Consider the following 13260-nt stretch of genomic DNA (forward strand, 5'->3'; position numbering starts at 1 on the left):
TTGTTCTGTGGTCCTCTAATATTAGGTGTAAAAGATAATAGATACCAAATTGTTGTATGTAATCATGGAAGCATTTTTTTTTTCTTATTATCAAACTATTTGATTTCTTTTGCATGACAAATCATGTTATTAGTAAATATTGTGGGGCATTATTTATTGGATAGATAATGGAAAATACGATTATTTCCTAAAAATGAACTATGGACATTACCTCAGAATTAAATATCATACTTCAGTGAGATATTGGCCAATCAAAAATAAGATATATTAGTCCTTAAATAAAACACTATGCAAGAAAAAATATGGCCACACACAAAGGTGAGTCATTAGCTTTAAATTCTTATGAAGAGAGCATTGTTGATTTCTCGTTCATTTAAGCAAATTAGAAAGTACAGCTGAAAGCTATATGGAATTCTCAAACCCTAGGAAAGCTTCTACAATTGCTTGTTTCTGTCTTACATACACATCAGAAGCAACATTATTAGGGAACAGAAACCACCTTTCGCCTATTGATTCTTTTCCTACCCACCATGATTGTTACCTTGAAGGAACCAGGCTAACAATAGAAATCAGTAGGATTTTGAAAGTTCTATTTCTAGGTGATTTTTTTTAAGGTACTGAAAGTAATTGACATTTGGCTTTGTGCTTCTCTATACACTAGAGGCATGCAATGTTCAAAACAACTCTTGTGTGTTATTCCCACACTTATTACATTAATTTTATTGAAATTCTTACTGGCTTATTTGCTATATGCCAAGCTCTCTCCTGAGATACATTTCTAAGGAATTCATAATGGAGGTGATAATTTCATATGGGCAAGTTTCATAAAATTGTAGGATTTAAGAATATCCCCGAAAGATGGCATAAAGCCCTGGAGAAAGCATCCAAGTTGTAGAAATGATTTGTAATTAGTATGAGGGTGATACAAAAATCAATGGAATATTAATTGTTTTGTGATAGAAATCAAAGAAAAGAAAAAATTCTGCGACTCAACTCCTAATGTAGCTTTAATCTGAATCAGTGCGGGTCTCAAATACAGAGTACTTTTCAATAAACTTGCCCCAGAGTGTTGAGTTTTAGGTCTAATGGCCTGATTTCACAAAGAGAAAGCAAAGCTATTTTCATACTTCATAATATTTTGACAGAATTTGAAATATGTAAGGAAAAGTGAAGAATCAAGAAGGGTGTCGCAGTACTTTTGCTTGTTTGTTTTATGTTTTGTTTAGTTAATGTAATTTCCCAAAGGAAACAAGTTATCTTTACAGAAAGAAGTTCTTCCAGTTCAGACATGTTCTAAAACTTAGGAGTTTATAACACCAGTCAAGAGACTGTTGCAAAAGAGATCGATAGAAATCCAAGTAAAGATTTCCAGGAATGTCATGAGTCCTCAGTCTTGGTAGGCTGCAATCAGTGCAGCTTTTGTACAAAAAAAGGCATAAGTTAAAATTCTAAACAGAAAAAATGACTTGATGCTACAAGATCCCCTAAAAGAACTCGATGAGATTATGAAATAACAGGCCTCATATGTCAGTGTCAGCAGGCACTGAATACAGAGAGCCACAGCTCAGGGGTCAAAACAAAGCTCAGGGAAGCATTTTGTCCTTCAAAGCAAGGTAGAGTGCAGGGTATACAGATCTCACATGTCCTAAAGTTTGTTTAGATGGTTGTGAAAGACTTTAACTCACATGACTTATATTCCATTCAATCTCCCTAGTCACTTAACATTTCACGTTAAACGTTTTATCAAGTTGTAGGCTTGGAGTTGAGCTTCTTAGAAAATAAGTCTCTGGATTGGGGTAAAGTAACATAGTAGAGTATATTGCATAATTTTCTTTGCAACGTGCCTAGGACTTTTCTCAGGGTTAAATAAGGCTGTGGTGTTCATGCCTCGTGAAGACAATGCACACACCGCACTCTGGCAGTTGTGTATAGGGAGTAGTGGGAGACAGGTGTTAGCTGGAGGTAGAGATAGGGTAAGGAAAATTCCCATGTATTGAGTTGGGATCTGAACATACTTAAACCCTTTGTAGAAAGAGTCATCAGAGTCATTATGACAATCAGGAGAGGCACAAACAGACTAGAGCAAAGGAAAAGCTGAAAGCACTACTTCAGGGCTTGTCTCCAAGAGACACTGCCCTTGAAACCAGGGATCCCCTCTCCCTGAGTCCACTACCTTCATTTATTTAGATTCCATGTCTTTTACAAGACGCCGTCTAGCCTCAAACGGTGCACATTTGAATCCAAGTTTTAGGTAAACTGGCATTACAATATTTAGCCTGCCAAGAAAAACTCCTGATACAGACAAATTGTAGGGAGACAAAGATGTCAGCACTGAGCCCTCCTGCCTTGTGGACTCTACTTCTTGGCATCAATAGGAAATTCAGCATGCTGTTCAGTCTGTCTCTGTATCTGTGATTATTTTGAAGAAAGTAAAACTTCACTTTGACAAGAGTGAGTCGTTTTATAGGTACTAGAAATGAATAGTTGGATTTTAGTGACATCTCCAGCCCTTGAAGTTGATATGGAAATGGTTTTCTTTCCTTTCCCAGTATTTTTGAGATAAAATAGAATACATCTGATGTGATGAAAAATCCACTTAAAGGTAGTTCAAGAAAAATATGCAGAATATAAATATTTTTATATAAAATTTGACTTTCAACCAAATAAACTTCTCTTTTTATGAGTATCCAATAATGGTTTAGAGTATATGAGGAATGACTCCTAGGCCCATTCATCAAAGATAAAGAAGTAAAAATACCTATGGGTAGAGTGTAAACATATACTGCTTGCTCGTGAATCCAACCATGCAAGTCTAAGTCAGTTAATTATTCATATACAGTTTTACCACTCAAATAAACTTTTTTATTATCTTCAATAATTTTTTTTACAGTCCAGTCATTATCACCTCCCCTTCTGCCTTCCAACAGTTCCTCATCCCATTCTTCCTCTCCTTTCTCCAAGAGGATGTCCCCACCCCCATCCACCCTCCCCAGGTCTTCCCATTCCATGGGGCTACAAGTCTCTCAAGGATGATCTTCAGATATGAAATACACTTCATAATTAATACTATTGAACAAAAGCATACATGTCAACTATCAATAATAAAATAGACAATAATAAAGTTAAATATCATGGCTGAGGAAATAGCTCAGTTTGTAAATTGCTTACCCTACAATTTGGGGAACCTAAACTACATTACAAAAACATACTTTTATAACTATTATACATACTTATAAACCAATGTAGGTCAGCCAGCCTACATTGCTGCTGAGATTTTTGTTTGTTTGTTTCAACAATAAGAGATCCATCTCAAAAATAAAAGTGGATGGCACCTGATGAAAAACCTTAGGGACTATACTCTGGATCCCTTATGCACAAGGTGCCCACTCAAAATAATAAATGAGGAAAAGCCAAAAAATTTCAATGAAAATATTCCTAATGATATCCTGCTATACTCATAGACCTGTGCTTTATGCACTCATTGGCAGAGAAGCTTCCCCCAGCAGCAGGGCATCAGTGCAGTAGCCCATAGACAACTATTAAGCACAGAAAGTATCTAAATTAGAGGTTTCCATTGGGTTCTTCTCCTTTGAGATCAGGAAACCCAGCAGAAGAAGGGGAGGAGAGACTCTAGATGTTAATGGGGTGGAGAACACTATAAAAATATAACCCATCAAATCAACTAAGCAGGGTTTACAGGAGCTCACAGAGATGGAACAGCAAGGACTGGGCCCGAATAAGTCTGCACCAGCTACTCTGTGTATTTGCTATGGCTGTTAGCTTAGTGTTTCTATGGGAGTCCTTTGTGTCCCATTGGATGTCCTTGACCAGCCTGGATATGAGGGGTTTCATCTTCTTTTATTGTATCTTGATTTGTCCTGTTTGGCTGTCATCTCATGGAGGTCTGCCCTTTTATGGAGGGACACATAGACGGAGTAGATCTGGGTGAGAGGTGTGTGGAAGGAGCTGGGAGGACTGGAGTCTGGGTGTATCATATGAGCAATGAATCTATTTCCAATAAAAAAAAATGGGAGAATAAATCTACCACTATGTTATCTTACATAGTAAAAGATGATTTACTTTTATGATAACTATTTTTATAGGGGAAGAAATGTTCCATTTGAACTACTTACTTTCTTTTTAATTTATTTACTTATTTATCTTACAACTTTATTTAAAGAAGATAGATACATGTACAAATTTTTTTTAAAGCATTTTGGCAATTCTTTTAGAGGTTTGATAGCATGCATTGAAATCCCACTAGTTACCATAAGCATAAAGTACATGTAGAACAGAACGTAGCATGGACACACATAATCTTGGTGTGTATAGATTAAACATAATGATCTTTGAATGCCAAAAGTTGCCACAAGGCTACTTACTTTCATGAACACTTTGTCACAAATTTACTTTGCTGCCCTTGGTAGCAAGACTCAAATAATAAACTATTTCCAATCTGCATGTTATAGGCACAGAGAGGAGGTGAAGATTTCTACAGGGACGTAAAAATATGTTGTTCTTGCTTTCTTGCAAACTCCAACGTTTCAAAAACATTAGTTTTGGCTCTAGGGCAAAGTCAATTTAAAATTCTCCCATGTTGGAAGACAGCCATCTATAGCTCTGTTTAATGTACTTTTTAAGAATACACTAATTACATTTTTAAGACTCTCTTCCTCCCCTTGCTTGTGTGGAATGTGGGTGGGATGTCCTTTTGCTTGCTTAGTTGTCATAGTTATCTACAGCAAGGCTGGGAAAGATTAGAAAGGTTAGCTTCAGTTACCTTGATATCTACACTATGCTAATTCTGTTTTAAAGATAAGGCTAAGCATACAGAATCTCACCTCCAGAACAACCTGCGGATGCAGGTGAGAGGGAGATTTACTGCTGCTTCAAAGCCATTGCCTGATTAAGAATGGATAATTATTTCCATTTTAAAGTGAACTTTTAGGAGCATATACTGCATCAATAGTTTCCATTGACTTAAAGATTTTTTTTTTAATTTTGTTTTTAAATTTTGCTTAGGACAATGAGAGAGAGAGAGAGAAAGATAGAGACCTAACTTAGAAAACAGCAAAGGGTCCTGCGACTTTCTTCCTGCTGTGAACATCGTGGCTCTGGCCTCGGTCTCCCGGCCACATCCCTAACGCCATGGCCCCGAAGCGGCGATCTGCGATCCTGCCTCAGTCCAAGAAACCCAGACCCGCTGCTGCCCCGAAGCTGGAGGACAAGTCGGCCTCTCCAGGCCTGCCGAAGGGAGAAAAAGAACAGCAAGAAGCAATTGAACATATTGATGAAGTACAAAATGAAATAGACAGACTTAATGAACAAGCCAGTGAGGAAATTTTGAAAGTAGAACAAAAATATAACAAACTCCGCCAACCGTTTTTTCAGAAGAGGTCAGAATTGATCGCCAAAATCCCAAATTTTTGGGTAACAACATTTGTCAACCATCCGCAAGTGTCTGCACTGCTTGGGGAGGAAGATGAGGAGGCCCTGCATTATTTGACCAGAGTCGAAGTGACAGAATTTGAAGACATTAAATCAGGTTACAGAATAGATTTTTATTTTGATGAAAATCCTTACTTCGAAAATAAAGTTCTTTCCAAAGAATTTCATCTGAATGAGAGTGGTGACCCGTCTTCAAAGTCCACCGAGATCAAATGGAAATCTGGAAAGGATCTGACAAAACGCTCGAGTCAAACGCAGAATAAAGCGAGCAGGAAGAGGCAGCACGAGGAGCCGGAGAGCTTCTTCACCTGGTTCACTGACCACTCCGACGCGGGGGCTGACGAGTTAGGGGAGGTCATCAAAGACGACATTTGGCCAAATCCCTTGCAGTACTATTTGGTTCCGGATATGGATGATGAAGAAGGAGAGGCAGAGGATGATGATGATGACGATGAAGAGGAAGAAGGGTTGGAAGATATTGATGAAGAAGGAGATGAGGATGAAGGGGAGGAAGGAGAGGAGGATGAAGGCGAGGATGACTAGCACAGAAGACTGATGGATCCAACCTTCTTTTTTATTTTCTTTTTATTTTTTAAATTTCTCCAGTCCCTGGGAGCAAGTTGGCAGTCCTTTCCTCCCTGTCCCTCTGTGCTCGGTCGCCCTGTTTGTGAGGTCTCAACATCATGGTTCTCGACTAATTTGGGGGAAAATATCTTGAGCAAAATACAACAGGAAAAGAATCTCAGGAAAAAAAAAAAAAAAAAAAAAAAAAAAAAAAAAAAGAAAAGAAAACAGCAAAGGACTCCATTAAACTAATTAGCATTCAAACAAGGGAGGGTAATAGATCAAAGGGACAATGAAGGCTAAAGTCCTTAACCTAATTCTATTCCTAGTACTGAGCCATTATTCTCCTTCCCTGGTTCTGATGCAGAAATACTATAGTACTTTTTCTTTGTCTTTAAATTGATGGGCTGGTTTAACCATAATTACTTGCACTGAGAACTTATGTTCCCTATAGCATCTTCATATTAATATTCAAAGAAATGTTCTATTCCTGCCTGGATTCCCTAGATCCACTTCCCAGACCCCAAATGTCCACTAATGTACCCGGCATGATGCCCAAGGTCATGGTCAATGAAAAGCATGATTGTAACACAGTATGTAAACAAAACGTGAGAGTGACCAAGGCCATAAAAGGCAGAAAGAAGAGATCACTAGGCTTAAACAAGTGTAAAGAAAGCTTTTCCAGAGAAGCATAAGCCCTGAGCAAATGCAAAGAATCTTTTAAGCATTTAGATAAGTAGGTCTTTAGTCAGTAAGAGTCATTAGAGCAGAGATTTGAAGGGCCTCTGTTCTCAAGGGGTCTGGGCTTTGTTTATTCTGCTTATTGTAAACCACAGGTACAGAAGAGGCATTTGCATTGCTAATCACCTTATTTCAGAATCTGCTGACATTTTACTGCTAGGCATGAGATGTGTGGGTGAGTCAATTTTTAATCACTATTTGTCTAGATTTGGTTACAGGGCCAAGGGACAAGTGCCTGATTGGGTAGTCTATTGGCAAATCAGCACTTTGCAGAGTAAAACTTCAGAATGTTAGTGTACAGCCTTGTATTAATGTCATAAAGAGATGGAAATAAAATGTATAAAATATCATTTAAGAATACTAATAAAAGGACATTCCATTGTGTGGTCATGGGACCTAACAAATGTCTAATTATTGAGTGAGGCAGATGAAGTCAAGCACAGTAGGAATAATATGCATGAAAACAGCACTGTGTTCATCTAAAGCACATCAAACTATGTTTAAAATTTCAGTCATAAAAATGATAAATATGTAGGATATAATTATTGTTAACCATATTTAATATTACATAATATATGACATTTAAAAATCACATTTTGTTCTATTAATGTGCATAATTATATATTTTAAGGTAAATGAACTTAAATGAAAATTATAAGAAAGAATGAGAATTAGCCGTTGCTTCACTGAAATGTTTCTAGGTCAAGAGAGAATTTTTTTTCATTTTTTGTTCAGTTCAAAGGACTTTTAAATGCATACCAAAGACACAACTTCTTTAAATTAAGAAAATACATCATTTTTTGTATCAAAGACTTCTAAGGCTTATTGATGAAAATTTTTATTAGATTATTTTAAATTCATGATACCACCAAAAAAAATCAGCCAATTTATACTAGAAAAATCTAGCCATAGATAGATCATTTCTCCAGAGTTCATCAAGAGACTTTCTAAATTTGAAAAAAACAAAATAAATGTATTCCTCTCGATTTGAATTGATCTTTTTTTAAACGACTTTATTTTACAAAACAAAGTTAAATGTACAGATTTTAAACATTTTTTGCTTAAAATTATACATTTTTGTCAGTACTGTTTTTTCAGATATTAAAATAATTTTTACATAAAACTATGTGAATATATTTTTTAGTCAGTACTTGATTTTTTCAAGGGCTTGACAGTATGCATTGAAAACCTAATAGTTACCATGAGCGTAAAGTACATGCAAAACAAAATGCAACATGGAAATAGTCAAAGTCTTCTTGTTTTGTAAATATATATATATATATTTGTTTTCTTTATTTCTTGGACTTCATACAGTCTGTGAGTTGTTTCTGGTCTTACCTGAATATAATATACTGAATGTAATTGTCAGTGAAGTTAGGAAGGCCCACAAAAGCCTCCAAAAGCCTCCTTAGTGGCCATAGTCTCTCTCCTAGTTCCTTAAAAAGCCCAAGAGTTCCTAGCTAGTTGGTTGTTCATAAATATATTGTTAGTAGTGGCTTGAGTGTGTAGAGGCATGTCCATTGAATGACCTTGCTTCCTTAAAGTACACTTGTTACCAAACCTGTGTTCCTTTTTGGTTAGGGCTAGTTTATGCCAAACTGCCTGGTTCCCTGTGATATTCACTCTTTAGCAATGTTCTTAGTAGATAATTATCATCTAATTAAATGTGTGAATAGGTATGTTTTTAAAGACAGAAACTATAAAGTCCTCGGGGACTGAGACTATAACTTTCAAGCTTTTTCTTTACATTGATTATTATATCATCTTATACTTACTGGCAGACACACAAGAGTATTATTTGTTACAGCAACAGTAAGTTGGAATATAAAATACAGCTATTTATGTAGACAAATATTTCTGCAATGAAAAAAAATCAGAGCAGTAGATAGTTGCATGAGTACATGTCAGTTATAAAGTAGTTTATTATCATCTGCAGCTAGACAACATTACACCTTAAAATTTCATTCACAGAATAAAATTAAAGTACATCCCGGATGACCCCGTTAGATAGAGGCTGTAAAATCAGTTTTGTGTTTTTCCATTAATTATTTGAGATAAGCACAATGACCTTGGTAAGTTATCTATGCTTGTGTGTGTGTGTGTGTGTGTGTGTGTGTGTGTGTGTGTGTGTGTGTGTGTGTGTGAGTGAGTGTGTGAGTGTGTGTATGTGTGTGTTAAAATGACACAGAAGAGGCAAGAGGTACATCTAAGTACAATAAGCACAGAGCTCAGAGGGTAGATCAAGATGAATCCGTTGACATTAGCTAATAAGCAAAACTTTTCTTCAGGATCGATCAGTGAAATATTAACTCCCTAAGTCAAGATAAAACCTAAAGCTGAGACAGTGATTAATAATCCTCAACACCCCACTGTTAAAATACTCAAGCATCTTAGCTTTTTAACAGCCAACTGCTGTAAGTACCAAACCTTCAAGTGAATATTAAAAGAAAGAAAATAAAACAGCGTGTGAGGGGTCATGCAGGAATTTTCTATACCACATTTTACTAAACACACTTCAAACCTTTGTTCAATACAACTTAAGTAGTAGCTCCATAAATTGATAAATCTTAAAAGAATGTCTGGGGGATATGTTTTGGATAAAATTGAGAGTCAAAAGTGCTTTCCAGTCTGAAACCTCCTACTCCATCCATCTTTGGAATACCAGAAGTCTTGTCTATCCTTTTAGAAGTCATAGAACATGGAATATATGTTCCAGAAGAACCTCACTCCCAAGCAAAACAAAATTGAAAAAAAACAACAATAAGCAAAATGAATGAGAGCCATAGTAAATAAGAAGGAATCTAGAATTTTCTAAACAACTTCTTTTAAAATGAATGAAACTGCTCCCCTTTCTGCCTCCCCTGCACACCTTGGCTGCCTTTTCAGAATTAAGAAACAGACTTTGGTGGCAACACTTGGCAGAACTTGGCATGAATTGACATCCATGTATTAGCTAGGCTATCTTGTTAGTCTGGGATGTAATGAAAACTCAGTCTTTCTATGTAAAACTTTGACTTTGATCATGTTAGTTATTTTTAGATTGGTATATACATATATACATATTCATATATATATACATACATTTTTACATATGAAACACTTAGATGGAATTAACAAGTGTCAAATGGTTGCCTATAATATGTGAGACACTTTAATGTAGTCCCTTCCTTCAGGTATTTTATAGGACCCATTGGCTGCCAGCCTGGAAAATACAAGGTGTTCAATTATGACTTTCCTTCTATTTCCCTAAACTCACAAGGCACTCCATTATATTACTAGAATGCTCTAATTGTTAGCCAGATTCTTACATACAGTCAAATTCCGCCTCTTTCAAACTTCTGCCTAATTTTAAACTTCTGATACCACATGAGCCCATGCCACTCCCTTTTCTATGAAAGTCTTTCAGATAGGTGCAAATGTGAAGGACACTTCCCTTTCCCTCTATTCAGAACAGCACACCCACTCTTTCAACTCTTATTTTGAGGCATGATTTCTGAAAATATAATGTCCCCGTTGCTTATTATATACACATTCTGGTCATCACTTGACCCTTAATTCTCATGTCTTTATCTGAACACAATTGTTATAATGTAGAAGAGATGCTAATTTTTGTGATAACTCATCATGGGCCACTGAGATGGACCATCCTTTTTAGCTTCACTTAACCTGTCACAACATGTAAAAATTTTATAGCATATTGGGTGGAGTAGGAGACTCTTATGATCAAATAATTCAATATTAGCAAACAATGGCAAATATTTTTATTTAGTAGCATATTACAACCCTGAAGATTTTTCTTTTTCTTTCTTTGTTTTTTTTTGGTTTTTTTTTGTTTTGTTTTTTTGTTTAGCCACAAAAATAAGCAAGGACTCAATAACAAGCAGAGGGAAAATTGAACTTAATTATGTACATTGCTGAACTTTTTATGAATTCTCCAATAGGAGTCTTCAGAAAGTCCTGATTTTATGTTCTGCCAGCTATTGATGAGTGACCCCAAGAAAGCTAGTTAACCTTCTAGCATCTTAGTACCCTCATCAGCATAATGCAATTAGCCCACTGCTTCACAACGATGGAGATACTTTCTCAATTAAAAAGACAAATTGTACATAAAGATATAAGACACTGGAAAAAGGTGCCTTATAAATCTTGATGGGGGAGTCAGAGGTTGACAAGGTGAAGTTATCCTACTCAAAAGATAAAAAAAGATCTAAGGTATGTATGTGAAAAACGCCATAGAGCCATTTAGCATGTACTTTGGTTATTAGCATATTCCCTGCACCTTGGACTCCTCTCTGCTCCCCACACCCACCATGCCCTCAAGGTACCTGCAGTGTATTCTTTTCTTCCAAGCCTTGGTTCTTCTGCAGGAGTCAGCTTCTCTCCTCTACCATCCGCCCCCCCCCCCCATCGACACGGCTTACTTGTTAACCTGTGCCTTCTTAATTTTTAGAAAAAAAAAAATTGCATAAGACCCACAAATGACAAGTCTCTTCCCATAGCCATGGAGAGTAACCAAGGGGTCCTGTTGCTACTGCAGTCTCACCAATATAGGATGGGAATAGAGGACAAACTACCCAACTTACTCACAGTCCCTTGATATACACAAAGTCCTTTAACTGAGAGGAAGGACATTCTGTAGGAATTTCTCAGGTGACACTTGACTTTATATTTTATCACCAGAATGGCTCTCTAAATAAATCCCTGCAAATGAAAATGAAGCTCCTTCATTTGATGCTGATATGATGCAATTATATTCTGCAAACAAAAGGGTAAGCCAAGTTCTTTTGAAACTACATCTCTTGGAAAGACAACTGTGTTTTTTACCTCAAAAGGCTTAAGTACACCTTGTCATTTGGAAGCTTAACTTATTGTTTGCTGTGTCTAATAAGGAACTTTAAAGCAATTCAGTGACTATTCAGTCCATTCTAATATTGTTACGTTTAAAGCACCCTACTGCTATTTCCACTTTCTGGCAACCTCTGCCTGATATGTGATTGCACCAGCAGAATGTATCCTGTGCAGGATACAAAGCGTACTTTCCACATGGAAGCATCCTGAAGTTACACACATTCAAGAGAGCAGCTACCACATATCATTGACATAAAAAATGTCACTTTATAGTCTGTCAAAACTTTGATAATGAATATTCTATAAATTCAAATTAGGATGTTTGTATTAGAAGCTGTCATAACCTATAGAAGTGCGATGTATTAGGAGGTCTTTGTGCTATTGGGCATGTGCCTCCAAAAAGTATTGCCCACCCACTTCCTCTCCCTGCCTAATCATAGGAAAAGCAATGGGACAGTATATCTGGGACTGGGATTCTCAAAACCGAAAATAAACGTCTTCCTCATAAGCATTATGTATCGTATTATTATGGAAAATGACAAACTTGGTACACCCACAATCTGCATTTTCAGTTTCAAATTATGAGGTTTTTGACTCTTCCTTACAATGATTAATGAAGGCATCCTTTGATGTTTGCTTTAATTTCAGTAACTAGCTCTGAGATAAGCTAAGTGAACATAGGGAAAAAAGACAGGAAAATTTCAAGCTTCTACAGGCTGAATTAAGACCAACCCAAAATGACTAGGACCAACATGGTTGAACCAAACAAGAAAAAAAAATGTCATTTGCTTCACTGTAATGCTGGTCTTGTATCATTAATTATGCAAAACCATCTTTTCCTATTATTCATCTGATTCTGGTCACATCAGACAACCCAAGGATTTAAATGTGACTAAGCTTTTCTCTGGGGGAAATTCCAATACATTCTTGTTTACTTTGACTTGTTTAAATAATCTTGTCTGTTAAAGTCTTCATACACACACACACACATACACACACATAGATATACAAACATACATACACACACACATGCCACAGAGACACATGCAAACACACACACCACACACACAGATACACAAACACACACATATATAGTTCCTGTGTCCCCGGCCTTTCCATCACTGAAACCACTCTTAGACTATGCAACCTGCATCATGTATGACAATCTAGTAAATCCCCTTGGCAATATATAGTCATCCTACTGGTTATGTTTCTGGAGAGAACCCTCATTGATAGCTGAGACTTTGTCATTAATTAAGAGGTAATCTGAGAAGGATTGTTGAAAGGCATGAGGCCTAAATAAACCAAGGACATGAACTGTAACACCTATGGATTAAGTCTTTATACCTGTGTACATTCATTCCCATTATACTTTCCAAAGTTTTACTGCAAGTACCATGCCGTTTCTGACTACCAATGTCATTTTCTGGAATAGAAGATTTATGTATCACAGAATAAATGAGACACTACGAAGAATACTATTTAAAAAGTAAATAGTAAAAGAATTGTTGAACTTTTTATCTGACTAAAAACATGCTGTATATAAGAGAACTCATTCTTTGGTTTTAAAGTTTACTTATGTATTTACCTGAAAATACATGCAGAGCTGCCATTATATATGGGATGTTGGGTAGATGCTAAAGTTCTATCTGAAATACA

General features: G+C 36.4%; 2 protein-coding genes across 3 annotated transcripts in view; one reads left to right on the plus strand and one right to left on the minus strand.

Moving 5' to 3' along the window:
* The window catches only part of ERBB4 (erb-b2 receptor tyrosine kinase 4), a gene marked incomplete at both ends in the record, with an annotated part of 1001312 nt that overhangs the window by 619847 nt on the left and 368205 nt on the right, over window positions 1–13260 (minus strand). The gene's annotated exons all lie outside the window — the stretch shown is intronic.
* LOC308432943 (protein SET) lies at window positions 5149–6179 on the plus strand (the record flags this gene model as incomplete). The annotated part of the gene is made up of 1 exon (XM_080932833.1): window positions 5149–6179. The coding sequence occupies one exon, from the start codon at window positions 5149–5151 to the stop codon at window positions 5989–5991; it is 843 nt and encodes a 280-aa protein (XP_080788959.1). The 3' UTR covers window positions 5992–6179.

This window comes from Micromys minutus (genome assembly GCF_963924665.1).
Source record: "Micromys minutus genome assembly, chromosome: 19".
NCBI lineage: Eukaryota > Metazoa > Chordata > Mammalia > Rodentia > Muridae > Micromys > Micromys minutus.